This window comes from Genypterus blacodes, unplaced genomic scaffold (assembly GCF_046128005.1).
Source record: "Genypterus blacodes isolate CSIRO-AG114 ecotype Tasmania unplaced genomic scaffold, CSIRO-AGI_Gbla_v1 ptg000029l_1, whole genome shotgun sequence".
In the NCBI taxonomy this organism is placed as follows: Eukaryota; Metazoa; Chordata; class Actinopteri; order Ophidiiformes; family Ophidiidae; genus Genypterus; species Genypterus blacodes.
Genome location: NW_027466842.1, coordinates 528906 through 556550, shown reverse-complemented (window position 1 = coordinate 556550; position 27645 = coordinate 528906). Strand labels below are relative to the sequence as shown.

At 41.9% G+C, this 27645-nt stretch overlaps 1 protein-coding gene across 2 annotated transcripts in view; it reads right to left on the bottom strand.

The window, feature by feature from the left end:
• kcnn1a (potassium intermediate/small conductance calcium-activated channel, subfamily N, member 1a) overlaps positions 1-27645 on the bottom strand; it is a 48486-nt gene continuing 20841 nt past the window's right edge. For both annotated transcript variants that reach the window (XM_076145106.1, XM_076145107.1), the window contains exons 2-9: positions 26621-27094; positions 22712-22807; positions 21320-21738; positions 11016-11157; positions 10728-10838; positions 9670-9797; positions 6824-6893; positions 1-3787 (exon numbers count right to left, since the gene is read on the bottom strand). In XM_076145106.1, coding sequence (XP_076001221.1) covers positions 3482-3787; positions 6824-6893; positions 9670-9797; positions 10728-10838; positions 11016-11157; positions 21320-21738; positions 22712-22807; positions 26621-27094 — 1746 coding nt within the window. In that variant the 3' untranslated portion in view covers positions 1-3481. The remainder of the gene's footprint in view (positions 3788-6823; positions 6894-9669; positions 9798-10727; positions 10839-11015; positions 11158-21319; positions 21739-22711; positions 22808-26620; positions 27095-27645) is intronic.

The window sequence follows — 27645 nt, the reverse complement described above, 5'->3', positions numbered from 1 at the left end:
TCAACTTCCTCTTCTTTTAATCTACTCTCAGCCTATCTCTGTCTCTGTCTCTCTCTCTCTCTCCCTCTCATGCTGCCTGATGAAGGATGAAGTCCCTAACAACACAACTGTCTCCTCTCTCTGCGGTTGGCACTCCAGCATCTGTGATCGTGTCGATGTAACTGTAAATTACACAGAGTGCAACATGGAACTGGACCCGGAGGTTCCCCTGATTCTGTCTCTGTTTCCCATCTACACAACCCAAAGGTCTCGGGTCATTTGGGAAGAGCCTCTTTGCATGGGGGAGTGACATCGCTAATGATGACAGATGACAAAAGAGGGGCAAATCAAGAGGTGGAAACCTTAGATATGAACAGGCAGGTAAGGTTGTAATCAAGCAGATAGTCTTCCATTAGCTGTGCTGACTCGCTGATTGAAACTGAGGCTGGAATGACAGGATGGTTGCCCTCATAGTGAAGGCTGGAGTGCAGCACTATAAGGAGAAGTGGCGAGAGGTGGGGGCAGTAAGGAGTCATGCTTCATCAACTAAAGTTGAAGGGGAAAAAGGTAATATTCATGCTTGATTTAGTTCCACTCATGGCAAACTGAATATATTCCTTACTTAACGTCTCTCTGGCCAATTCAGAGCCGGTGGGGGGTGGAGGGGATGGGGTATTCCCTATCACTCTTACTCCCTCCCTCTCCTTCTGTACTTCCTCACTGACTTCCTCATCTGCTTGCTGCAACATAAAGGTTGCATGCACTCTTCACATGTGCTTTGGGGGGGAAAAAACTCTAAATCATCAAATCAAAATCCACTAATTCAATCGTCACAAATCTACACTAAGTGATACATGCCTTTGTTACTCTGTGATATTCTAATTGGTCATTATTTTCTTACTGTATGCATGTCAAGAGACCATTTCTACCTGCGTCACCATGTCATTTAAATATCAACTACTTGTGTTGCTGCGTGATGCAATTAAGGTAAAAAGGGAGAGAGCAAGTCTCCATCGATTAGCTAAACTTTGTCACAGTAACATGCCGGACTAGCAAATCACTACAAAGTCACACAGTTTCCCCTCGTTGGACATTTTTAACAGTTTGTTCTGTAGTATTATCGGGATTTAAGAACTAACAATGTTAGATAAGCTAGTCAGAGGAACGATTATGGGTCACTCCACTGTTTCACTTAACTTAACTTTAACTTGACTTTCATCATTTCACGCTAGTAAGGCTAATTTCTCAGAAAAAGTTTCAGCTTAGTTTAACACACACCTTGGGTGCCATTTTAAAGACTTTGACAGATACTGGCAGTAATTTGCATCGTGCTAAGTGAATCTGGCCCTCCGCTCTGAAGTGTTACTGTAGTTTGAACAATTAGCATTATACACAGAATAATACACCAAATTAGTATTATCTGGTATTTCAAGAAACTCAATGTTTTATTTAACATACTTGTCAGATGTTTTAAAGGTTTTAAGTATTACTGTAATTTAGCCTGTTACAACTAGTGTTAAACAACAGGAAATAAGCTAGCGTTAGCCTATCAATGTCGTCATGCTTTAGTTCTGGGTGCGCTGCGCTCATTAACGTCACTTTGCCACAGCGACAAGCCTTAATAGAGAGACTCAAGCTGTCAGTTTCCCTCACATACTCCTTCTTCTTTGTCGGAAGGAATTAGGTAAGCTAGATAAGCTAGTGCTAGCCTGCCAGTGTAGCGCTAAACCCTGAAAATGTGACATTAAACCTGCCGAGGGACCAATTCATCAAAGTTTCTTCAGCACTTTTATTTGTGTTCTCTCAGGATTCTTTAGTGATTTTTCTTCACATCATATTTTAAACAGGGAATGCATTGTTATATAGTATCACATTACTGCAACTCTCTAGATTCTGCAACTCTAAAAACCCTAGTTAACCTAATAAAGGAAGTTTAGGTAAAAAATTAAGGAAACAAATCAAAAAAAGTAAAAAAAGAAAAAAAAAGTCTAAATCATCAATCAATCCTGGGAAGTTTATGTTCCATTGACATTTTTGCACAGAACCATGCGGGGGTCGGGGGGGTTGTGGGGGGTCGGGGTCAGTTTCTCTGTCCGGCCACTAATGTGTGTCTGTGTGGCCGTACACCATCAAACCTCAAGCCATGCCATTATCCGAAGACCAGAGGAAGCTCTAATTTGTGGTGGTGCAAAAAGTAGAGGAGATATTTCGTTTGGTTATGTGTGTGTGAGTGTGCAGCACGGAGCTAAAAGTGAGTGCTTTCTCCGACAAACACAGATCTCCTCTTCACTCGTCTATCTCCGACTCTCCGACTCGAAACCCTTTCTGTTTCTCGAGGTGTTAGTATAAGTAGAAAAAGAAACGGTTTTTCCAAAAAGATTTAGAGTTGCTGGGTAATGGAGGCAATGTTATGCGATACATTAAGACATTTTCTTTAGATTTTTGGAGAGGAATGTATCTGAAAAAGGAATGCAATGCTGTATTCAGACTGTTAACATCGTAAAAAAGCTCTGAAATTAGTAATTAAATAACCCTCTACTATTTATACATTCAGGCACTGAAAAATCACATGTCAATATGTAACTAAAAAAGATAGTCGCTCTCAATTTTCCCTTGGTAAGAACAAGGAAGCTGTAACCTTGAAGTTGGCAATTGTGTAAATTTTCCTGCCCAGTAGTAATGCCGTATGCGTCCCCTTTGCTCCTCTGCTGTGTGAGTTTCCCCTCCCTCTTAAGTGCGTCTTCAGACCCTGACCTAACGTCAGAGCCTCCAGTCTCTCCTAAAGCCGTCACCCTGCCTACAAGGAAGAATCCATGACACTTGTCTTTTGAAAGGGAAGTCCAATATTTTGACTCACCCTCCTCACCGGACAGACAGACAGACGGACAGATGGGTGGACGGATGTCCTCCATGGCCTCAGCGGGCCAGCAGGTGAGCCGAGGCCCTCAGCTCCACAGACCAACTTCCCTCCTCTTGGTTAAGGACTCTCCGGTGTGATAGCCAGCTCTCACCCCAGCGACCCTGAACTCAGTCATTTTTTAACTATACAAGGGCTTTTACAAAAAAGCTAACTTGAACAGCCATACAATGGCTAAAACATAAACCATATCTCTACTTTATCTCGGTTTTTCAGTCATTTTTTGATGTGTTTTTTTCTTTTTCTTTTTTGGATGCATTTGTGTTTTGTATGGGTGTTTTCATTTTGATTGAAGTCTTTGTTTGCCTCTTGTTCTTTTGGAATAGCTCTGATTCTGTCCTGTGCTGAGCAGCTCAGTCACAGAAGAATCGGTTTTTGGATTTGAAGTTGGTTGGGGAGAAAGGAAGGAGGTGTAGGTGGGAGGGAGAGAATAAGGGTCAGGGTCAAGATATGGGTTCATCATCAGTCCAAACATGGACTTGCCTGTGGTTATAGGGATGCTGTTGGACTCAACAGGATGAGGTGACAAGTTGGTCTGGGAAAGATGGAGCGAGCTGGAAGGTGAGTGAGGAGGGGTTGCAAAGGTTATCCACTATCAGAGGAGGTGTGTGGTGCCGTGGAGGGAGAGCGCCGCCGTCTGGCGGTGGAAGTCCAGGATCGCTCGGAGCGTTCCGAGCGCTCTGAGGCTAGTGAGGCCGGCCGAAATCGGTGCACAAAGCCATCCAGGAAGTCCTGCTGCTGCTGGGTTATGGCTTGGGAGATGAGGCAGGGCAGCGCCTGCAGGCTGCCCGTCACCGAGTCCAGCTTGTCCTCCAATGTGCCGATGCGTTTGTCCAGCTCCTCGCTGCGCTCCTGCAGCTCTGACACCAGGTCGTACATCACATTCTGAGTCTAATGAAGGAGAGAAAGTAAATGTGTTTAGGGAGGCGTGAGAACAGGACAAATAAGGACAAGGGGTAGAGGAAAAAGCGAAAGGATTTATAACACACTGTATTTTACGGAGTGGAGAGGCAACATTAACAAGAATACCTGTCAGTCAATGTGTACAGAGGAATGTAAAAAATTCTATTATGTTCTGAACAGATCATTTTCAAGCGCCATATAAACAAAGTTATGTGATTGAGTTCAGCACAAATGTAAATATGCTTACTCAGAATAACAGACATTGATTAGATGATTTCAAATTGATTAATATTGAGTTTGACACCTCATCAAAAGGAGGCCTGTTCATATACTTTTGGGTTCATAATTGAAATGCTGGCTATTGTGACGCTGATTTACTAATGTTAGGTATAATCGACAATACATTCATTTTGAGTGAGGCTACGTCATGCTATAATAACAAGGTCTTGATGCATCTAATCAGAAGATGCAGTGCCACAATGCACCTCCACAGCAGAGGACACGCTCTGATGGAGGCAAACAACCACATGTTCACCCCAACAATTTCTCTTCAGTTAAGATGTTTATAATATTTATGATCCTAGGCATTATCAGCAAACTCTTTTTCTTCACATATACAGAACTGCAGATTGGTTTAACGTCTTTTTTAAGTCGGTTGCATTCTCACTGCAAACAGAACGCTCTGTGCAGCATTAGCAAGCAAGGTGATACCTCCCTCTTTAGGTCCTGACCCGAGTTCGATTGTGGTGTTCACAGATGCCCAAGTGGACTGAACAAGGGGAGTTGGGGTTTGGAATAAGTGCTGCAAAAGAGCCAGGTCTGAATACAGCCTGAGTATCCTCTTACTCTGAATTTGCAACACATCACATACAGTATACTGTATAAGGAGAACGGCAGAATCCTATTAATGTAGTCCATGTATACGCCCTATTCAAATTCTTACCTAAATCACAGTACAGACACATAATCTGAGCACAGCATGTAAATATGACAGAAATTGTCTGAATGTTTAGAAATGAAATACTGCACCAGCAAGGTTCACTTTGTCTGATCCTGTCTGATTACTGAGCCGACCACCTTTCACACACTCCGTACAAAGCTGCGTACTTGGCAGTTTATGGGTACTTAGAAATTACATTTACATTACACATTAGACAAAGAACACTAAATCAGACATTCTCCAGCTGAGGGGAAAAAAAGAGATGACAAGAAGAAGTGTGAAGGGGTGTTGAATAGTTTCAGCAAGTCAGCAGAGATTCTATCTCAGCAAGGTTTTAACAAACAACTTCTCTGCCTCTGCAGCCTATTTATAGCCACATCGCTTCTTTATGTCTTCACACAACTACCTCACAAAATGACTTTCTTCATAGATTACCATAAGAGCGCTAATGTTACAGGCAACATTAAGTCGACGTGCATTAAGAAGAATCCTCTAGTTTTAATGGAGAGGGGCCTAAAAAAAGCACAGGATCAAGATCATGATCCTGAACACTGAAACAAGTCATTCCCTTTCCTTTCTATTTATATATCCATTTGATTAATGTTACTAACTGCAACTTTCAAACATTCAGCAGGAACTCTTGAGTTGAGGCCGGGAAATAGTTTTAATCTAAGATTCTTGTTTATTTCTAATCAAGCTCTTGTTTAACACCTACTTTTCAAGTATTTTTTTTAGCTTGATGGCTTGATGTTATGTGAGGGCAGTGATTGATTACAAAAGGATCTTAGATTTAAATGAGCAAGCCAGGCCACTTACTGGAGCTAATTGGTCATTTTTCAGTGTTAACATCAAAGAAAAGCCACGTCATGGTCAAACTACATCCTCAGACCTGCTGAGCTCAGCAGCAACACTCTTTAATCAAACTGACGTCAAATCAAGGCTGTAGTTAGGATCTGATGTTTAAGCCAAAATACATCTACTAAATATCGGCTAACATAATTCCACTTATTTTAATTTATTGAGACCACAGTGAGGTTCTTTTGACCCAACTTCAGAAGATCAGTTAGTTAGTGTTCAGACCTGCTGGAACAAACAACTTAGGAATACAATGTGAGTTATTAACATCTTGTATATTTTGAGGATTTAGGTTTTACCATTTGTTCTTAAATGTATTTATATGAAGGTGTTAATGTCCATTATGTCTGATAAGTATTGTTGACCACATGAAGACCAGTGACTGCATGGTGGTGGAAGATGACAAGATTTAGGAGTTGTATGTATATACCGTATGTATAAGTCGGAAATCACAGGGATACTCCTCTAAGTTTGCGCTGGTGAACTGTTGTAGGCTGAACACAGTGAGCAGAGGAAGGGCAGGTAAACACACATTAAAAGAGGCAGCCTTAGAACCTTTTAAAACACACACTGCAGTGCAAATGCCATCCACATCAAATGAGGCTGCAGCCATGCAGCTTCCTTTGAAGCTCCTCTCTGCTAGCTGAGCTGCTGTCCATACAGCTGGGCAAACTGTGATTTATCTTCAGCTTCTTCAAGCTCTTAAACTCCAATATTTAGTCCTGCCCACTGCTAATTATAACATATTAGTCACCACAAACAAGCTCAAGGTCCTCCGGGGGCCTCAGTTTAAAGGGTATGACGGACATCAGCTTATGAAAATATACGACTTTGGGATGAGCTGGTAATTACACTTATATTGTGTCACATGTGACTTTAACTGCTTGACTGATAGTTGCTGTAACCAGTGAAAAAGTATTCGATATAATGGTAGCGTTTAGTTTGGGCTCAGTCTTAGAAATAACAAAAACATGATAAAGGGAAGAAGAAGAAGAAGAAGAAAAGGGCCGACTAAGAACTAAAACAAGGGAAGGAAAGATAGGGTGAAAGAGATCGATATATCTGCGTGAGAAAAGAATGAAAAGGGAAAGAAGGGAAAGAAAGAGCAAGAATAGGACAGTAGCAATTTATCAAAACATTACTAAAGCACACTATATGTGAGAAAATGTACTTCATTACTTTCCACCTCTGGATTTTGGATGCTTGGAGTTTCAGGAAGACGTACGTACCTTTGCCAGGTCCACCAAGGTGTTAGCCTGATCATTGAGTTTCCTCTGCTCCATCTTCACACTGCGCAGTCTGGGTGAAAGAAGGAGAGGAAAGGAGGAAGAAGACAAAGGAGAAGGGGTGAGGAAGAGCAGGGGGTGGATAAGGGAGGAGAGGGGGTTTGCCAGAGTGGAGCATAGAGAGACAGATTGTTCGGGGTTATGAAGGGACAACAGAGAAGAGAAGAGGAAGACATATTCTTTATCAGGAGGGTTCTCTCACTGATCACACTGACGAGAGTGAGGGCAGCCTGCATGCATAGTAAATATATGTACTGTACATATCTTTAAGTACATATGTACAAATATATATACACAAGCATTCATGGTCTTGGTCAATGCCATACCAACCAAAACATGCAACATTACAGAAGCATACTACGCTCATCCTGTGTTATCACCATCTTTTTCTCATTATAACAAGATCTTTTTCTCGTGATAGTGCAGGGTGGTGAGTTAACGTGGCAGAGTTTTATGGGCATAAGGACATCGGGATACAGCGACATGATCTTGTTACAATGCAAAAGAATGTCTGATTTAATGTGACTACTGGAATTTAAAGAAAAGAGTTTCATACGTAAGACAAAACGTGTTTCTTTCCAGCAAGAACGCAATATGCTTCCATACAAGAAAACCTCCAAATGTAACAAAACATTACCCTTTTAAAAAAAGATAAAATGATGACATGCCCTCTGTCAGTGGGAGGATTTCAGAGATACACACTGGTCAATCAGTCAGCGTGCAGTGACTGTGAAGAGTGACTTCCACTTGCAATGAAACGTGACTGTGTGTTTGTGCGTAGATGGATGTGTGCACGTGTGTGTGTGTGTGTGTGTGTGTGTGTGTGTATGACAGATAAAGGATGAAAGAATAAACTGTCTAATGAAATTGCAACATGGACCTTTTAGGAAACAATAAACTGGACATGTATTATGATTTCAACACTGTGCCTCCTTATTTTTGATCCAACCCATTATGGCTTTATAAGAACAGTTATTGCTGATGTTTCTAAAATTTCATCATCAGGATGTGTGGAGGACAAATTTTCCTGCCATTCAAAATCATCTGAGCTCATAGATGCTGTGTTATTCCTTATGGCTGTCCAGGTAATGGGAATAAAGGCAGGGTCAAGATTCACTTATTTTCCACATGGAAAGGTGCACTGTAGATAAGCCTCACAAGAATTGGGAAATATTTGATGCAAAAAACAAAAAAAAACAAAACCTGAAAAAAAATATTCTTGAAAAATCTGCCACACTTACATGGAAAATTCGAAAATAAGAGAAGCAAAAACGAACTGACAAAAATTTACAAATTTAGAAGAAAAATTAGAAAGTACTAGATTTTGTATTTGTACCCAGAAAAAAAAGTTTTTATAAGAAAAAAAGTAGCCCTGAGAATTTTTATAAAAATATAAAATCAGTCAAAACTTACTGACTGTATTTTAATTTAGAAAATTCTTTAAAAAAATAGAAGGAAAAATTAAAAAAAGAGGAAAAAAACAGTGCTGTGAAATTCTACCAAAAAATGGTGAAAAATTCAGATTACAATACTACAAAAAAGAAACAGTCGAACAGGTACTCCACATTTACTGTCACCAACAAATCAGAAATTTGTTGTGGCAGAAATGCGCTGATACAGTTCAGCTTTGTAGTGGCATATGAGAGACAATCAGTAAAAAGTACATTTGCAAAAATGACAAATGAGTACATTCTCCTATAGATTCCTAACCTATGTGTTGCATTGTGTCATGCCATTAAAGTCATATGAAGCTTTCTCATAAAGGAAAGGATGGCTTATCAATAACAGAGAAACATGAAAAAGCAAAAGAAACCAAAACCAAACATTTCAACCTGTGTAGCTCTACTGTACGTTGTACGTACAGTGTGTGTTCATATCATCACAAAACCATCAGGAGTGTAGGATGAGTTCTGTTGATGCAGGTTAATATAGCCTTCAGAGCAGCTATATTAATCATGGGCAACATTATACACTACATGGCAACTCCAGAGATGATTATGAACCGCTGGCCAGGCCAACAAAGCTCCAAGCTCATTCTGTGCAAGATGCCTCTCTTTCACACGTTCTCTGCAGACAAACCCACCACTACTGACACTGGTGGCAAAATGTTGATGCTTGCTTTTTTTTGTTTCATTCCATTCAGGGAATGGGGGGTGAGGGGGCGGGGGGAGGGGAGTAAATGGAACACTGAATTAAAGGAAAATCAAAAAAAACTAAAACGATTCAGCATCTGGCACTTCTTTTTTTCATAACGAATGCTTTTTTTTCATGCATGTCAAACGCAGACATGAAGAGAGGAGGAGGAGGAGGAGGAGGATGTTGAGGAAACAGTAGGAGGAGGATACATAGAAGACTCAACTTACTTCTGAGCTCTGCAGTGATAGAGCAAAACAAAGACAGAACACAGTACAAGAGTTTTAACCCCACAACATTCACGAAACAAGTGAAACTATTACACTTCTCACTGTAAGCACAGGGTCAGAGGGGGCTGGAGGGAGAGGGGGGCGGGGGAGGGAAGAGGGAGGACCGTTACACTACATTGTCGCGTGCGTGTATGTGTGTGTATGGGCTTATTTTATACATAGTTGAGCATTTAACAATTGCAGTAAAATGGTGGAGGACATTGTAGCACTAAATATAAGTCGTTATAAACAGTATAAGTACATATTCATATTAACTACTATAACACAGCTAGTAAACAGTGGGCAGTCGTTCTCCTCTGTGGTTAGCAGTGAACATTACTTTCCCTCAAACATGTCATTGCACAGCAGAGTGGAAGCAGGACTTACTGGTGAATGGCTTGGAGAAACTTGCGTTGGTGTTTCCGCACCTTGGCATGATCAATTTTCTTGACCAGCTTGGTGTGTTTGTAGATGAGCCATGTTTCCCTGAGTACATTGGCAGCTGTGTTCTTAACCTGTGAAACAACGGGTAAAACCATAAAAGTGCGCCTACAGCAGAGAGCGAATTTTGCAAATTTTACTCATTACAACTCAACAACAAGGACAGAAGGACAACACTGCATATTTTCCACGTCTCCCTGCTCTACTCACACCTGATTAGCTAAATCACGTGGGTTCACCTGATCAGGGGGTTGGTGCCTCACAGATCTTTTCTTTCTAACACATCTGATTGGGTTAATCAGGTGTGAGTAGAACAGGGAAAATATGCATTGCTGAAGGTCACAAGGGTCTGGGAAACTTGGTGCTAAGCAACAAGTCATGTGGGATGAGTATTTGAATACGCGCCTGATGTGTCAGTGTTGGTAAAATTCATTGTCAGAGGATGTACTTAGAAGTATATAGATATTTAAAAAAATAAATCGAATGCAATATTGCTGCAGCCTTTCATCCATGGGGCCTTGTGTTAACTGATCCTTCCCTGCTTCCTTTCTCCTTTTCTGGTTTCCTCTATCTGTGTGATTAGACTTTCTTCGATGAACACAGCAATAATTAATTAATCAGTTCAGCTGTGCATTTGAATAAATCTGAATTCCCTCCTCCCATATTCTTCTGGTCCTACAGTGGAAAACCCAAAATACATAATGCATTCACCCAAACACGCAGTTTTCATCTGAGCTGCTTTATGACATCTGGGAGACAAAAAACCTCAGTTCAGTCCCCTGGTTGAAAAGGAGAAGCACTATTTGACTCATTGACTCATTTGTGACTAATAATGTACACATATTTTTTGGAAACGCAGGCAGGGTCTTGGTAATATGGGAACAAAAGATACATAAACTTTGTTCTTACATATTACTCATCTGCACAGACAGTATGAGGACACACTCCAACTAATTATGTATATTTTTTGCCCTTACTTAAAATAAAGTAGTACAGTGACTTACTCGTTTGCAGAGTTGTGTGTCCATCATGAAATTGTGGACGTGTTTCTCAGCCTTGGTCAGCTCCAGCTTCCTGGCTACGACTGCAACCACCAGGGCAGTGCAACCAGCTCCCTGTTACAGAAAGACAGAGTTGGGACCAGAACACATGGGGATTTGCTTTGTTCCTTTTTGTGGTGATGCTGGTTTACTCTTCTACAGTCATACTGAAGCATTAGCTCATGTATTTTTGTGAATCCTCATTTGAGAAACCACATCAGTAATGAGAATGTTATGAATTTAAGAACCTACCATAATCCCTGTAAGCAGACACACGCCTTTCCCACAATACGTGTGCGGTACCATGTCCCCATAGCCAATGGAGAGGAAGGTAATCGAGATGAGCCACATGGCTCCCAGGAAGTTACTGGTCACTTCCTGCTTGTCATGATACCTGAGGTAATGAAGATAAGAAGAAGTGGAACACATCCAATCAGTGACACTGGACACACTTGAGGAAGGTGAGCATGCTGAGGAGTGGAGCGGTGCTTTGTGAAGCAAACACAGGAGGTGGGTGGAGGAGGTGGAGGTGGTGGACCTGTTTTGTCAAACCTGTTTGGCACACCAACACCCAAATCCATTCTAAGGAGGAAAAATAACATAATATATATAGAAATATTGAATTAGGCAAATACAATCACTCATTGCTGTCCTTTGCCTTTGAGTGAATTCTCTGTGAGATTCAATGGAGGCAAATGCTTAATGGCAAACTGAAATAATAATAGTTTTTTTCTGATATTTTGATGAGATGATTTGGAACTAAAATAGCAAAAACTGAATAAGCAATCCTGGTTCTGCATCTGTCAATGAAATCAAATGAATGTTTTGGTAAGATGAATGATGTAATGGAGCTTTTAAAGACAAGCCACTTACTCTTGCTGTGCATTAGTAAACATTAGATTACAATTACAGAAATCATGATTCAAATGACAAAAAGACAAGTGACTGCATACAAAGAATGCCACAGGTCACACTTGATATGAATATGACGACCCTACAAATATGATATCAATGCATCCAAAATGCATTCCCTACAACTTTTAATAAAACTACCAATCAGCTTGTCGGTGACAGGTCGCTACAAATCTTCCTCCATAGAGTTGATGCTGCCACAAAAAAGGTTTGGCAATGCAAATCACCATGTCAAACATGTCAACCATGCTTGAAATGTCAATCCAAAAGCCCACAGTGCATATTCACATGGACAGTTCTGGAAAGACACTGTACACATCTGCTTTGATGATGACATTTCCATACCTTTTGCAGCAAAACAAAGTCCAGCATGGAGGTATATCTGCCCTCTACATTCACCCTCGCTCAACTTTCCTGGTTGTTCCCAATGGGCTGTCTAGGAGGAGGTCAGATAAGACTTAGTTTTGAAGTTAAAATCAAATATTCATTCAACACTATGAGACAACATCTCACTGACGTCCATACTGACATCTCAATGTAGATGGAGTCCAATTTCTGTGATTTTACAAAGCTTGTCTAAAGGGGATTCTGACTGGGCCAATCATGAATTGCTAATGACTTCCAACTCTCCAGCAGTGACCCAGCACTTGGACTCAAAATGGCTGGAACAATCACCTCTAATTAGTGCAATGGTACAGTTTGGAACACTCAAGGCCAAACATTGAATTCCCCACGTTTTCCTTTACACAAAAAGGCAAAAAGCTCACATTGGTTTGGCAGCAATGCCCGCTCCTCTTCCTCCAAGACAGTTCATTGTTCTCAAATATCATAAATTAACTAATCATGCCCTCTGTGGTTTCAAACTCCCAGTCACAAGTTTCTACTCATGCTCAAAGTCAGGAGGAAAAATAACAATGAGCACGTTTTTTCCTCTCAGAATGACATAAAGTGTGTGTGGTCTGCGGTGTTCAAGCTTCTTTTTTTAACATGCAGAGAAGCAGTCTGTGTTATACCATGCAGGAATAAAAAAAGATGTCCACATCCTGCATGCTTCAAAGCCAGTATATTGAGAGCAGGGGAGCGATGGGAAAACCTGGGTTCCATTTAGAGATGAAAACCACCTTTGACAAATACTGTGGTATTACCAAGTGAAAGGGGATTGTACATCTTCTCAGACCAGCTTTCATTTGTAAACAGTGGGGGAGGATTGGATGAGTAACAAGGGAAGAAGCTTATTGAATTTGACACCCCTGTCTCTTTTACCTGCAGCCCAGCACGTCACCTGCTGCCCTTTGATTGCTGCCAGGAGGCTAAACTTGATCAGCTGGCTAAATATTGTAATTACAACTGACTAATATGTTAATTTCAATCAACTTGCTGTCAAAGCGTGCAGAGAATGAGACATGTCTTGAAGACAGGAAGTCATTTCCAGAAGTCGTATGCCTTAGAGAACAATGAGCAATGTATAACAGAGAATACGGTGGCTTCCTCTCTGTTCAACCCCCAAATTGCAGTTTGCACGTTTTCACTGAGTATTCCGTGTTTTAATTTCTTGTTTTTCTGGAGGACGATTTGGCAATATTTTTTTTAAACACATATTTCAATAATACTAAACTCTGAAAAGGAGCAGACGACAGCAATATGGGAACAGAGACAGAGGCTGGGGAAGTAATCAATCACATTTTAGGGCTCTCAATATACTGTTGTCAAGTTCTGCAATAGCATGATGAAGAGCTGGCACCACTTTCAACCTATTCTGGTACGTGAGTACCTGTGATACACAGTTATTTCCCACCCTTTTAAATACTCCTGACAGACATTCATTGGTTAACGCATAACGCTGACATCGCTTATTCACAGATGACACTATTTATCCAATACAGTGTTAAACAAGGCCGTAAATTCCAAATGAGCGCTGAAAGCTCTTTTCAGCGTCGGTTAAGGGGAAAGAGGAGGGAGACCAGCATGATTCACACACAGGACAATAAGGGATCCTTTCTATGGTTCAGTCACATAACTCAACAGGTTGACATGTTGTCCTGTCTGTGCTCAAGGAAAGCAAAACGTACATCTACTTGTCACCTCTTCATAGTGATTTCTACCCAACTATGTCATCTGTTAAACGTTTATATATTCCATCTTCTCTCTTCACTGAACATTGACTGAACATGACTACGTTTGCAGTGTCCTTTGTGATTATTGTAATGACATTTGCAAAGTTCTCGTGTTATTTTGTGATAATCTGTGGCAATTAAAAAAAATGGAAGCCAGTGGAAAAAATAATAATTGCTCAAAAAACCCACACATCACATAAATATGCATGTAGGTGTACATCTATATAAATGATGAACACAAATAATCATCTCATCTCAAACTGCATCTGATATTTTGTGGCTAATCATGATAATAATTTCTTCACTCAAATTTCATTCAGCAGCAAAATGAGAGCAACCACAATGGTGATGAAAACCATTGAGATGCTTTCTCAATCCATTTTCTTCTAAAGAATTACCCTTAATTTGTATAAAAGTGATGCTTACACCATAAATAAAAAGCACACAAAAAAACAGAAATCTGCCATCACCTGAGCATCAGCCATTAAATTAGGAGGTGTTCACCCCTGGAGTCTGCACCAGAGTTCAACCTTTTATTACTTTCAATCTTTTTTTTATTTGATTTGGTTGGTTTCATGTTGCATTAGGTGAAGTGCACCAAACTGTGACGTGTTTGATGTGGGTGTTATCTGATTGGGTTTGTGTTGGGACTATAAGTGCTCTCACTCATTGCACCAAAATGCTCCCCCAAGTTCACTTTGTTACAATTTAATCCTCCTTGTATTAAATTTACAACCAGCTGGCGATGATGAAGACATCTGTACTGATGTCATGATATAGGGACTCCTCTTTTCCATTGCTCAAACTATTGCTTTTCCGCGGAGCAATGCAGACTTAAATGTAGCTTTGTCTAAGGTTTATAACCTTAATGCAGCATTGTTCTGTTGTTCTCTTGTCTCTCTAGCTCATTCTTTGCTTCCTAGAGACCACAGATTTTTGGTGGAGCAGAATTTGGTTGTTTAATGAACCCCAGAGTGTTCATACCTGTCAAAATGGTCTGAACTATCTACTCTACTACTCCATTAATGAAATGACTGTTTGATGGTTACGTTCAGTTTTCCATCCGTCCATCATCCATCCACACCATTACCACTGCTTGGGTATACACACACAGACCAAAACATACATCAAAAACTATCAATGAAAGCAGCTTTGTAGAGTCACCAATGATTTTGTTACCAGTGTTTGTTTAACGTGTAAATGTTACCACTGTCTCCATAACAATACAGATCTAATTCCAACTGGGCAATACTAGACATGTCCTCACAATCTTAGTCAACCACTGCTGCAAATAAATCAGCTCCTATATTTCCTTGTGTAGAATCACATTTTCCCCTCTTTTAACTGCATTTGATCAATAAAAACAAATTCAAAAGAATTTTCCCTTTCAACATGAATGAATTTGAGCACAATTTGAGATTACCTGGGAATGAATACATAGGGACACTCTTTGGGTTATAAACATGAGCTGATAGGAAGAAACTGCAGAAAGTGATGATGGCCTAAATGACAAAATTCAATATAATAATGTTTTTACAGCTTAGCCAATATGCAAAGAAGGCAAGTGAGTCAACGATCTATCAGTAAAAGCCATGCCACAATGCTTGTTTCACTCACTGGTTAGAAATGTCTGGGGGCGAGAGACAGAAAAGCCAAAATGAGAAAAAAGTTTACTGTGCTTTCTGCTTGGAACAACAGCAGCACTGGTAGTCCATTCCTTTTGCATTCCATAGTCATCCGTTGGGCCATTAATGAAGACAAACTTTACCAGCAGAGTGATGAGTTTCAATGCATTGCAAACCCACCTCTTGCTGCATATTATACAAAGAAGACAAGTTCATCCATAGACCTGGGTGTGTTAGTTAATGCATCTCATCCTCTCTGGTTCAAGATCAATCAATAGAGCGATAAAGGGCCTTGGAGTTGATTCAGAACTTGTTGGGAATTAAACTGGATTAAACCACAAAGGTATGAAAATGCCTTAAATACTACAGTGGCTGGGATTGGTCGTTGCATTTATAAAATTGAAATTTTGATATTCAACAGTGAGTTTTGATGCCCCAAACCCAACAACTCTGTAGAACCAGACGTAAAAACACTGAATGGAACTTTGCACTCATACATTTGAACATATTTCCCTTTTTGTCATGGCCAAACAAACCTGGAATGTCTGTGAAACCAAGGTTTAGGTTTGCATACAACAGCATGAGGAATAGATGTGGGAGTAGATGTGGCAGATCTGGACATCAGAATACAAAGAATGCTTTTGTTCTACTGTTTTGTAATATTAACATATCCTAAAATACTTTTATTTGACTTAGTTTTGAATTGAAATTGAAACTTAATTACTTTTGTTGACAACTTGTAATTCCCCAACTGTTGCAGCCCTTGTTACTACTTGGTCCTCACTGTCTGCCAAGGGCGGAGGTGAAGACAGCCACGTGCTACCTCTGTGACACGTGATGTCACCACCTGCCCTTTGCCACCTGTGGGAGTCATACTTCCCCAGCAAAGGCGTAACACCTGGCAGTCTCATGATACCCCCCCTCCCCTTCAGATCCCGCCTTACTCCTTACAGGCATGCTGTTTGTCGGAGGAGTTGCTGGTGAAGCATCAAGGACTAGAGCCCTCTGCCTGCTTCCCACCAGCAGCCAATTGTGTCTGTACACACAACCAAGCCAGCCATCGACACGCTCATCTCAAGGAATTATATTTGAAGCCATCCATGCTTGAATAGGAATTCAAAAACAAACCGGAAGAAAAAGCAAGAATCTATCAAATGAAATTCTATCAGATCAATGTGCGTGTGTACACTTGGCCGAGAAACTGGAAAGTTGCACGCCTAGCTAAATGTTTGATGTAAACCCGTGATTGTTGTCTGTCCTGGCTGTTGTGGTTTGTATCTTGTGGCTAAATGGTGTCACAATCTGGATGTCAGACTTTGGGAGTAGGTGTAGTTGACTCGTAACTCAAGCCTGATAATCCGGTGCTGTCCTCTGAGGGAAAGTCGGCTAAACTTTCGGAAAGCTTGTATTTTTTTACGTGTCCTACAGGCCCTGACTGGAGGTGAGAAAACAGCGGTCTCACATCACCTCCAAAAAGGAGCGTTTTGTTTCACTGAAACTGAAGTTGGAGTAGGAGAGAAAGAGAATTAGATAACAGTTAAAGAGAGGAGGCAACGGGAAACCAGGGAGGCAACCAAGGCAGGCATGCAAGTGTGTAACTGAGTTCTGGCTGGATTAGGACTGCTTGTTATGGATAAGGGAAGGCAAGGGCAGGGGGTATCAGCAGTGGGGAGAGATGAGTAAAAACTGCAAAGCATGCCACATTAGATGGGTACAGTAGGAGATCTGCAAAGGATCAGTCAGGAGTAAGAGAGAGAGGGAGGGAGCCTTATGGTAGTGAGGGAGAAACCAGAAGAGCTTAGTTAAGGAGCTTAGTTGAGGTAGGTTAGCTCTGAAGATGGGCTGTATCAAGAAAGGGGACCAATGACGAGGGTTCAATCCACCAACTGTGACCATTAGCATTCATACCACCTCCACTCCTCCCCTCCATCCCCCTCTGTCTCCCTGGTTGCGTGTCTTTCATTCCCCCCATCTAGGCCTTTTCCAGGTAGACTCCGTGCTCGTCCAATCTCACACCGTACTGCTCTTTGATTGGCTCAGGAGTGTGGTCAATGTGACAGTGAGGCAGCTGGTTTAAGAGGAGATAACGCTTACAAGACTCACACACAGCACTTTGGGAAACAAGCGCCTCTTTTTCTCCTGTTATTTTCCTTGAAATGATGGGGTTGATAAGTAAACATGAAAACTCCCATGCTGTTTCGATGTTTACCAGAGGAGGGGGAGTGTGGGATGAGAACAGTCAATACGTGGATGTCAACTAAAAAGTGGAGACCTTAGGATCACCACAAAATAAACTCCTCTTCCAAGATCATCTCCACTTTAGAAACTGTGCGAGAGCAGAGAGCGATACACTCACTTCCCCGCTCAATCAAACGTGACCATAAAGAAGTGCACAAAGTGACTCGACATTTGTCTTCTCCTGGCAAACTCCGAGCCTTTGGCAGGAGAGACGGTCCTCGTCTGTCGAGCAGCAATCTAGGGGTTGCGCAATAAAAGTATTTCGCAAAAAAGTTCAATTAATTCTGTGAAGGGGAACACATAATGGAATGGTAATGTGTGTGAACTCAAGGAACGACAAATCTTTCAAGTAGCTGCTAAAAAGGCTTTGTACAATGTGGATCTATAACAATAGCATAAGGACAGATTGGGAAAAAAAAGAGAAAAGACAAATTGTCCTCTGGCACACTGGTGAAGGTGACTTAAAGGAGCTGCTCCATTTTAGCACAAAGTCCCTCCTCCTCCTCCTCCACTTCCCCCTTCTCCAGCCCTGCCCAGCCTTTTTACAAAACAGTTAGCAAAGAGACGCTTGCTTCAAAGTGCTGCTGTGCTCCTCGCCGCTAAAAGTCTTGGTAAGTTGTTTCCTGCGCAGAAGGATGGTGCCAACTTAAAGGGCCTCAATAATCCTCCGTTGCCGTACTGAGTTTAAGAAAGAACATTAGTTAATGGTTTAAGAGGGGCTGCCCCCTCTTCCCGCTACCACCCCACCCCCGACCCCACTCGGGGCAGCAGTGGCGCCAGCTCAGTGCAAAATGATAGTTGTTTCTTTTTTTCCACGGCTAGAGAACGAGGACTCACATGTTATCCCTATGGAGCAGCGTAGTGGGGAAATAGAAAGTACAACAAAACATTATACAAACACGCACGCATGCACACATACCTACACACACACACACACACACACACACATGCAGACACCCAGTCATCATTACACATGTAGGCACAGACGCACTCATCTGAACACACAAAAGGGGGGCGGCATGGCTCGGGGTGGCAGAGCGGTTGTCTAGGGATCGGGAGGTTCCTGGTACGATTCCGGGCTCCTAGAGGAGTGTTATTGACACTAAACCCCTAACTGCTTAGATCAGTGTATGCCTTGGATAAAATTAATTGAAATAGCGAATTTACGTTTACATTATCCTGAATTTGAACCCATAAGATGAGAACATGGCACAATATCTCTGTTTTTATGCTGAGCAGACCAATGTGCACAGATTCTTCACCTTCCTCAGGGGAACTATGTTGGAGCGTTTATGGATAAATGTAGTGTTCACTTGACAGGTATATAGTCTGTAAAATGGACCTGCATATAACCCTGATCCATGGAACTCATGGGAAAGCCTGCAAAAGAAGTCTATGTGTAGTCAGATAATGTGTGTTTGCCATTGCCTCAGAAAATGTTTTCCTGTGACATTTTACACTGAAACAGTGAATTGCTACCTTTTAGTTACTGGCCACTTTTGTAAAACTGCCCCACTATCACTTTAAGAATGTGCAGTATGAAGTGTATGTTTATGTAACTGTTGAATTCTCTCTAACATGATCCATGTGTCCTATTTGTTGAGACACTCGAGGACAGGCTTTCATAAATTACCGCAATAATCAACTGTATATTGACTTTTTAAGATATATAGCTGCGTAGATAGCTCCTGGTTAAATCTTAGGGTGTTGTCACACTTGAGCCAAATGTGTTTCCCAGATCAAAAGCAATTTTACCTGTGAATCTGTTATGTTTGGTGACGCGTGAAAATCGGTTGTGGTCAGAGAAGCTTTCTCTGATCCACCTGAAAGCAACAATCTGGGGATCACTTCTGTAAAGTGCTGGGATGGTCGTGGATAATCTACACCAAATGTGAAAGCCAACTGCTCCACACATCGGAATTCAACTAACTTGGAGTTGGAGTTGGAGTATGTATCAGACAAATTGACTGATGTGACTGAAGAACCTTCACTTTGTGGTGTGAATGCACTGAAATGACAGTGCTGCACTCTTGTATACCTCAAACGGGAGATACAAAGGTGCTGCTGCGTAATGACACACCACACTTGTAGGCATTGCTTTAGCGATTGTTGTCATAGTCCCCCCCCCGTCCCCAGTGACCAGTTCCCTTGCTCTTGCAGTCCTCGTCACTGCTTGGCCCCCACTGCCTGCAGAGGGAGGTGCAGACAGCCACGTGCTACCGCCGTTACACGTGATGTCAGCGCATTTCTCTTTCTTGCAGGAGTGACGTTTCATTGGAAACGCGCAAGATCTTGCACTCCTCTGTGCAGGCACCCTGACCAACCAGTAGGAGTCACTGGTGTAGCAACAAGGACTGCGGAAAAGCTGGTTTCCCACCCGTAGGCACAGGCCACTTCTGTCCACACAATGCGAGGTGCTGCTAACGGGAAGCAGGTCTTCACATTGTTGTGTGTTGTGAGTGTTTGACACTTTGTTTATTGTATTGTACTGTGACTAAGAATGCCTCTCCCGGTTCAGATGGTTAAATATAACTTATTTTCCCAGGATGTGGCGTAGCTGGTGTATATGATGCCATGGATACGTGTTGTGCAATTAGTCCACAGTTCCATGGTCGAGTTTACAACAACAAACCGCAGCAATTTCTCGCCACAAAAGGGTTTGCACTCAAACATTTGGGCCAAGTGTGAAAACACCCCAAGTCTGTGTGTATGAGAAAGAGAGAGAGAGTATGTGTGCACGAGTGAGAGAGAGAGAGAGTCTGATTGTACTGATTACATTCCCTATATACTGTATACTGATAAGCTTTATGTGCAGCTTAAACCTATTGGTCACTAGTCGGGACGCTTTCATCCAAGGTTGGGTGTGCAAGGAGAGGTGGTTAGTGGAGGTGTTAGGACAGGGCGGTCATTACAGAGGTAGAGGAAGGGAGGGGGTACTTTGTAAAAGCAGGCAAAGTGAACTGTTGCAGACCAATTACACAGAGGGACTGATCTGACTGCCTGACTTAAAGACTGAAAAACAATGATTTAAATAGCAGCATAGTGTTCATACAGGGTCATACTGGGTCCTGCTTCCACACTCCACCCATCCTGCTCAAGATCCCCATCACCTCCAAACTAAACCAAATGACTTTAAAACATCAAAGGTGGCATTAACGTCTCATTTCCCTACACAAATGCAAATTGAGATGGAAAAAACGTTTTTCATTTTTTCCCTGACTTTTTTTTCCTTGCAGCCCCGTTGAGATGAAGTATGATGCGCGGTCTTGGGGAGAGAACGGGTTAGGGGGATCCTGGGGGCCGCTCCTCATTACCAAAACAAACCATTCAGCAAACAAACAATTAGACACTCATGAATTATGGACAAGCTATCTAAAATAGCGATAAAAAAATGTAGTGAGGAGTTGTGGAGTGATGCTGAGCTAATGAAACACATGTGAGGGTGCTTTAAATACTCAGGCACTGGAGTAGTATGTGGGCGTATCCGTGTATGCCTGCATGTGTTTATATGTGACCTTTGCTGACGATTCCACACATTTCTGTGGACCGGTGGGGATGAGTGACAAAAACGAGGTTTACACTGACAAAGAGAGAGGAGAGTGAAGAAACAGAGGTGTTTCGCATTCCACAATGTGTGAATTGTGCATCAGCGCTGCCGTGTGTTTACCTCTCGCAGACACGCACAGTCCATGCAGCAATGATCCAGGAGGATATACTGAACACCAACAGAACAGTTCCTGGACAGATGGTCATGAGAGTCTTCATGACAAAGCGTGTGTTGAAGTTGATCTTGTTGAGGGCGCCGATGCTGCGGGAGGAAGCGTCCGTGAACAGCTTGCTGTGGAGTAGCATAACCCTGCCAATTAGGTAGAGCCTCAGGAACATGGGGATGGAGAGGATGATGTCCACGTCAGCATCCGCCACTGACGGCGTGTAGGTAAAAGCTAGCCGCGCAGTCCATGTGAAGACATACTTGCCCGGGATGGGATGGATGGCACACACCAGCAGCTCCAGAACGATGAAGAAAATCCGTTCATATGTCATGGCTATTCTCCAGTCGTCCGCACCATTGTCCACCATGAACAGCTGAGAAAAACAAACATATCACAGAGGTTTTGTCAATTTTATTTCAATAAGGTTTTAATCTTGTATTTTGTAGAATTTGACCCCCAGAACTTTATTTAAATTCAAGCGAGATCAAGCTTTGAAAGATAGATGGTCAGTAGACTATAGGGGTTTATAAAACACAGGTCAGGGCAAACTGCATCATGCAATCATGTTCCCCCATCCCCTCAAAAGAGAAAAGAGGCATTACTGTAGTGCTTCCTCTTTTACAAATCACGCCGTTACGTCAACATAGAGACAGTAAGTTATGTATCTGGCTAACATGTATTACTGGTCAATAAAAAAGGCATGTAAGCCCACACAGTTGATTCATCAAGTTAAGTCTACACAATGAATCTTATGAATAATATCCTCGTAGATTAAGAGGTAAAATAAGTGTATGAGGACCTTCATCATCACAGAGCAGCTGGAATGATGCCTACATTCCATCTGTGACCTCCAATTTGATGAATGTGATACACATAATTCACGAAATAGATCAAACAAGGTACGTACATTCATTAATTATTGAAACCTTAAATATGGCGCCACAATCAAACAAAACAGGTAGGAGACCATCTGTGCTGTTCTACACTACAATAGACTGGGAACTATTCCATGTACATTACTTTTTATACTGTCTAATTAAATGAAATTGCATTAGAAACAACAGACATCTGTCAAATCGGAATAAATGACAAAATATTATAAATAAAATGACAACACGGTCATAGAATTAATAATAATAATAATAGTATTATTATTAATAATAATAATAATAATAATAATAATTTCTATTATTACATTGATAATAATTGTTAGATAACAACAAGACATAAAATTTAATATATGCACAAATTTATTTTACTTTGAATATAATGTCGTCATCATCTTCATCATCATCATCAACAACATCAAAATAAATCAATGTGATGTGTTTTTGCAGCAGACTCACCTGGATTTCCCGGGCATGGTACATTATTATAAGACCAAGCAATATAACAGTGGAAAGGCTGATAAGGCATTTCAGTGCAAATGAGTATGAAGATTCCTATGGTGAGAGAAAGAGAAAGACATAAAAAGGAATTAGGAATTTCAATACGAAACGCTTTCTCAACACAGTTTCATGATAATAAACAGGATTGACGGGACGACCCCTTGCATATTTGTATTCATATTTGTGGCATCAATACTCAGCCTCAGTAGATATAAATATAGTAACATTACCACTATGTTAGCTGTTATATGTTACTGCTTAGCAACAAGGTCAAATGAGAAAGCTGAGAGTGAGAATCCAAGTGAAACAGATTTAAAGCTGGAAACAAGTCACATTTGTAACATTGGTTTGGGCGAGCGCTATAAATATCCTCGTACACATGTACACTCACAGAAACACACACACACACACACACACACACACAGGCAGACACATTACTTATTAGTCTAAAGCTCTAAGTGAGAGTCTTTAATAGGGGTTTACACACAAACAGCACAGTCAGGATGTTGCTAAACAATGCAGCTGCGAGGTGTAGGTGCAGCCTGATATTATCTATGGACGCTTTTCCCAGCATCTGAACTTCCAATTAATCAAAGCCGAGCACTAACAGGGGGACTTTCCATTTAATTGTAGGTGCAGAAAAGGCAAAGCTAGCATTAGCAAGGGGGCCACCACACTGAGCCTTCCTGTTGATAAATGGGCCAGCTGGATGTGAGCGCTGCAGCGGTGTGTTTGCGTGTATTGGGAGCCATAGATCTCGAAAATGAGAACCTGTACTACTCAAGCCCCCCCTCCCTATGTTGGTAAAATGCCATTTGATAAATCAATTTAACAGCCATGGTGTATAAACGCTCTGCAGCAGGCTAATGATTACAGTGTTTTTATAATAACACGACAGCAACGACAAATGACAAAAACAAGAGGAAATATTGTTGGTAATTGTCAGCGTGATGACTGTGTAAGCTGCTCACATTACTCTGTCCTTCTCTGGTCCATATTACAGGGATTTATTTTTAGCTTTCAACTAGATCGCTCCGTCCCTCAGGTTGGTGACGTGTTCTCAAGACATTGTAATGTCTGAAATTGTTTTGAGGATTCCCTGGTGAAATAACATTGGGTAAACCAATTAATCCACCTGCCAGAGGTTCAAGGAGTTTTCAGTCCCAGTGCTCACTGCCTCCAACGTGTTTCCCCCTCCAGGGCTCACAAAACCTTGGCAGAGCCTGGAGTGTCTGCTGTGTGATGTGATGGGAGATGGAAAATGGACCATCCGCAGCACACGCGACATGTCTTATGAGTGTGTGTGTGTGTGTGTGTGTGTGTGTGTGTGTGTGTGTGTGTGTGTGTGTGTGTGTGTTTCACGATGGAAGGTCATTTCCATTCAGCTGGGGTCAGCTTGATGAATGAACTGAACCCCACTCACAAAACCCACCGGCTTTGTTAAAACCCCATAAATCAACCTATGGATTACCTCGCATCCCTAACTACACCAACACCGACTACCGTACGCACCCACACGCACACACCTGTGTGCAATCATTGCACTTGAAGACACTGAAAACAAATCTCCCCCGATTGTGTGATGGTGAACAGATCACAAAGGTGCATTTACATGTTTGAGCCCATTAACTAGAAGACGCTTATACATCATTTAAATGCCAATTATTTTCCAAAGCATAGTAACAATCATCCATTTAATTCATTTCGGCATTCTTTGAAAATCAACTTGAAGACTTGAAACGTTTTCACTTGAGAGGTGATCTATTATTTATAATTTATTCCAAATTCCAGTTGGTGCTATTCATTAGATATATAATCATAACGGCATAGGATAATAATGTGTTTGATGAATAAGAAATGCACTCAATACTCAAGAGTATCTGTCTGTACTTTGGTTACAGCAGAAATCTAAGAAACGCACGACAGAACAACAGGGTTCACAGGATGCTGTTGTTCTCCAACTATAATGTTTACCTGCCTCTATAAATCCTTTCACAATTGTATAATGTAGGTCTGGATTAGGTTTATGATTTCAATTCTATTATGCTGCATACATGGTGAGGGAATGGTGTGTGTGTGTGTTTTCTTGCAGTTGTGTTCGGGTTTAGATTTTCTGACACTACAGCTCAGATATTCAATTCAATTTAGTCGCCGATTCTCAAATCTACACTACATTTGTGAAAGAACCACGGAGAAGAACTTTCCAAAGCTCCCCTGTTCCCAACCGCGTTACGCTTCTATAACACAACAGACAGGAAAATAAAGGCCGTTATTTACTCCAACAAAAGCTTGAACAGTCTGAAAGTAATGGAATGCTCCTTTCTGACCTTTCGAATCGGAGGAACTGACAAGTTGCACACGTTTTCTACTGGAATCGGACAAATGTGCAGCGGTTCAAGTGAGCTGTAAATTCTGTTCTCCTTATTCTGGAGATTAATACTTCCAGCTCTGTGTGTGTTCAGCGCTGAAGAACACCTGAGCAGCCGCCACCGCCGCCGCCTGCTGCTGACAGTGACGGAGAGGAGGTCTGCTTTCAGAGACGAGACGGAGAAGGCCTGTGACGAAGAATGGGATCCCTTCTGTTGCCGTACTCGTATCTAACCATGACTAAGCTGTTTTTAAACTGAAGGTATTGTTATTACCTTCTCAATCTTGACCGTCACACACACAGTAAGTACACGGTATGTTATGGTTTTTCTATTTTAGTTTTTGCCTGTGTGCCGTCTCTAATGTGAGTTTTCTTTGCTTATCCTGTCGACTTGAAACACATTCAACATCTGTTTCCCATTTAATACCATTTTTTCTTCAAATCCCCCCTCTCTGCCTCCCCAGGATGGCTTCAACGCACAGTTTGAGAACCAAAAGGAAACTGAAACTGCTGTTCTTTTAAAGCAGTTTACTAAAAATAAGTAAAAGACACTATTTCTACCTGCTGATATATTGTAGCAATGACTATTTCTTGATTATGACCTAATTCTCATTATGACAACCACCTACACACTTGGCTTTGTTCATTTACAGAATGTCCTGGGTTTAATTCATCACTCATTTTACGTAAATTTTAGATCTTTTGTCATATTTTGAAACCATAAAATCCTGAGGATGCTTGACAGGGAGGAAACCCATCAATAAAAAATGAAAGTATTCCTTAATGGGCTCAAATATGCACCACCGCAAAGAAGGAAGTACTGTTCAATCTCAGTCTCACACATGTGGTTATTGTATGGTGACATTGCTTTTGACAGATGACTTTATAGCACCAGCACTTTGACCTATTACACACTGCGGCCCTCTGCAGTGTCAGCTCCCTAGTAAACAGCCGGGCACATATAGCGGTAAAAGCTGCTGAGTGAATTATATCTGTCCCCAAATACCCTGACACAAGAGAATTGATTGGCTGACACAGGAGGTCAATGACAGGTCAAAGGGCGGTGACCTGCCAGCGTGTCCCTGAAACCCCCGTCGGTGTCCCTGCTCCTTCCTTCCCCTCATTCTGAGCTCGCTTGGTTTATTTCTGTGCAAACCTCAAGTAAAAGATGCTGCTGGCCGGGCAGTTTGAAGCATCATAATCTCTATTCTTATCTTTTATGCCTACTGACCTTTCTCTTTATCTCTTCTTGTCTCTGTCTCCCTTCATGCCTTTCCCCTTATCCTTTCTCTCTCTCTCTCTCTCTCTCATCCCTCTCTCCTACTGTGTCATAGTGATTTTAGATTCTGGCTTCAAAGGGAATGGCAGAATATAATTAATCATCACATACGTACAGTACATAAATCAGACAGCCGCACGGCACCACGCAATTCGGAAAAATTAACAACGGCAATGACACACACTCTACTCCCACACACACACACTCACGTGCAACCTACCTTAGTGTAAACCCCCCATGACAGTTCCGTCTCCGTCACCATGACAACAATCCCAAACATCCCGAAGATGAGTGCGTAGTCGCTGAGCCGCTTCCGCTTCTCGAACAGCGCCCTCCGATGGCCGAGCCTGTAGCCAATGTCCCTGTTCTTTTTTTGCGGCGCCCTGCCCCCGCCGCGCCCGCTGCCCTCCCTGACCAAGCTCTCATTGGATGCCTTGCTGGGGTCTTCGCCACCGTTACCCTTAGACACCACCACCTCCAGGCCAGAGCTGTGGAGCGTCTGTAAGGGCTGCGTCTCCGAGTCGAGCTCCGCGAGGTTGCGGCGCGACGAGGACGCCAGGCTGCCCACTAGTGGTCTGACCACGCCGCCATTGTACTTGCAGGTGTTCATGGCTATCTGAGGGAGTCGGCCGCTGCTCTCGGAGAGGGAGGGCTTGGATCCAGCATGGCTCAGCTTCTTCTGCTCAGTAGTGGCCTGTGAATATGAAGGAGAGAGATACAGTAAATACAAAGGCTAAGGTGTAAACTGACAGTAGGCTGGAAACACACACACACAGGTATAGACTTTATTTAGAGCACTGATGTGGGAGGTAAGATCATCGTAGCTCTGGAGAGATGGAAGGATCTTGCAAAACAAATTCAGTTATAAAAGCAGACAGATTTAGTGCTGGGCACGATGTGTGTGCAAACGTCATGCGAGCATAAAACAGGCTTTTATTTCAGTTCACAGTTTGAAAAGGCCAAACACTTGAGGGCATTTTCCCTTGAGGTACGGATAGCAAAGTGACACGTTCAGTCTTGGCTGGATTGGACACAGAATACTGAAGGTTTTGCAATCGGTCTACAGTCAAATTAAAACAGCCAACTGCCGCCATCATTTTTTGTTTATTACACAGCATGCGTGCCAGTTTTTACTCAAGAATGTGCCTTCAAAATTGAACGGCTCAAAAACATGTAAATAATGAATGGAGCTTGATGTATAAATAAAACCATATAACCAATAGTGGACCCTACAAAGTGCAGAAA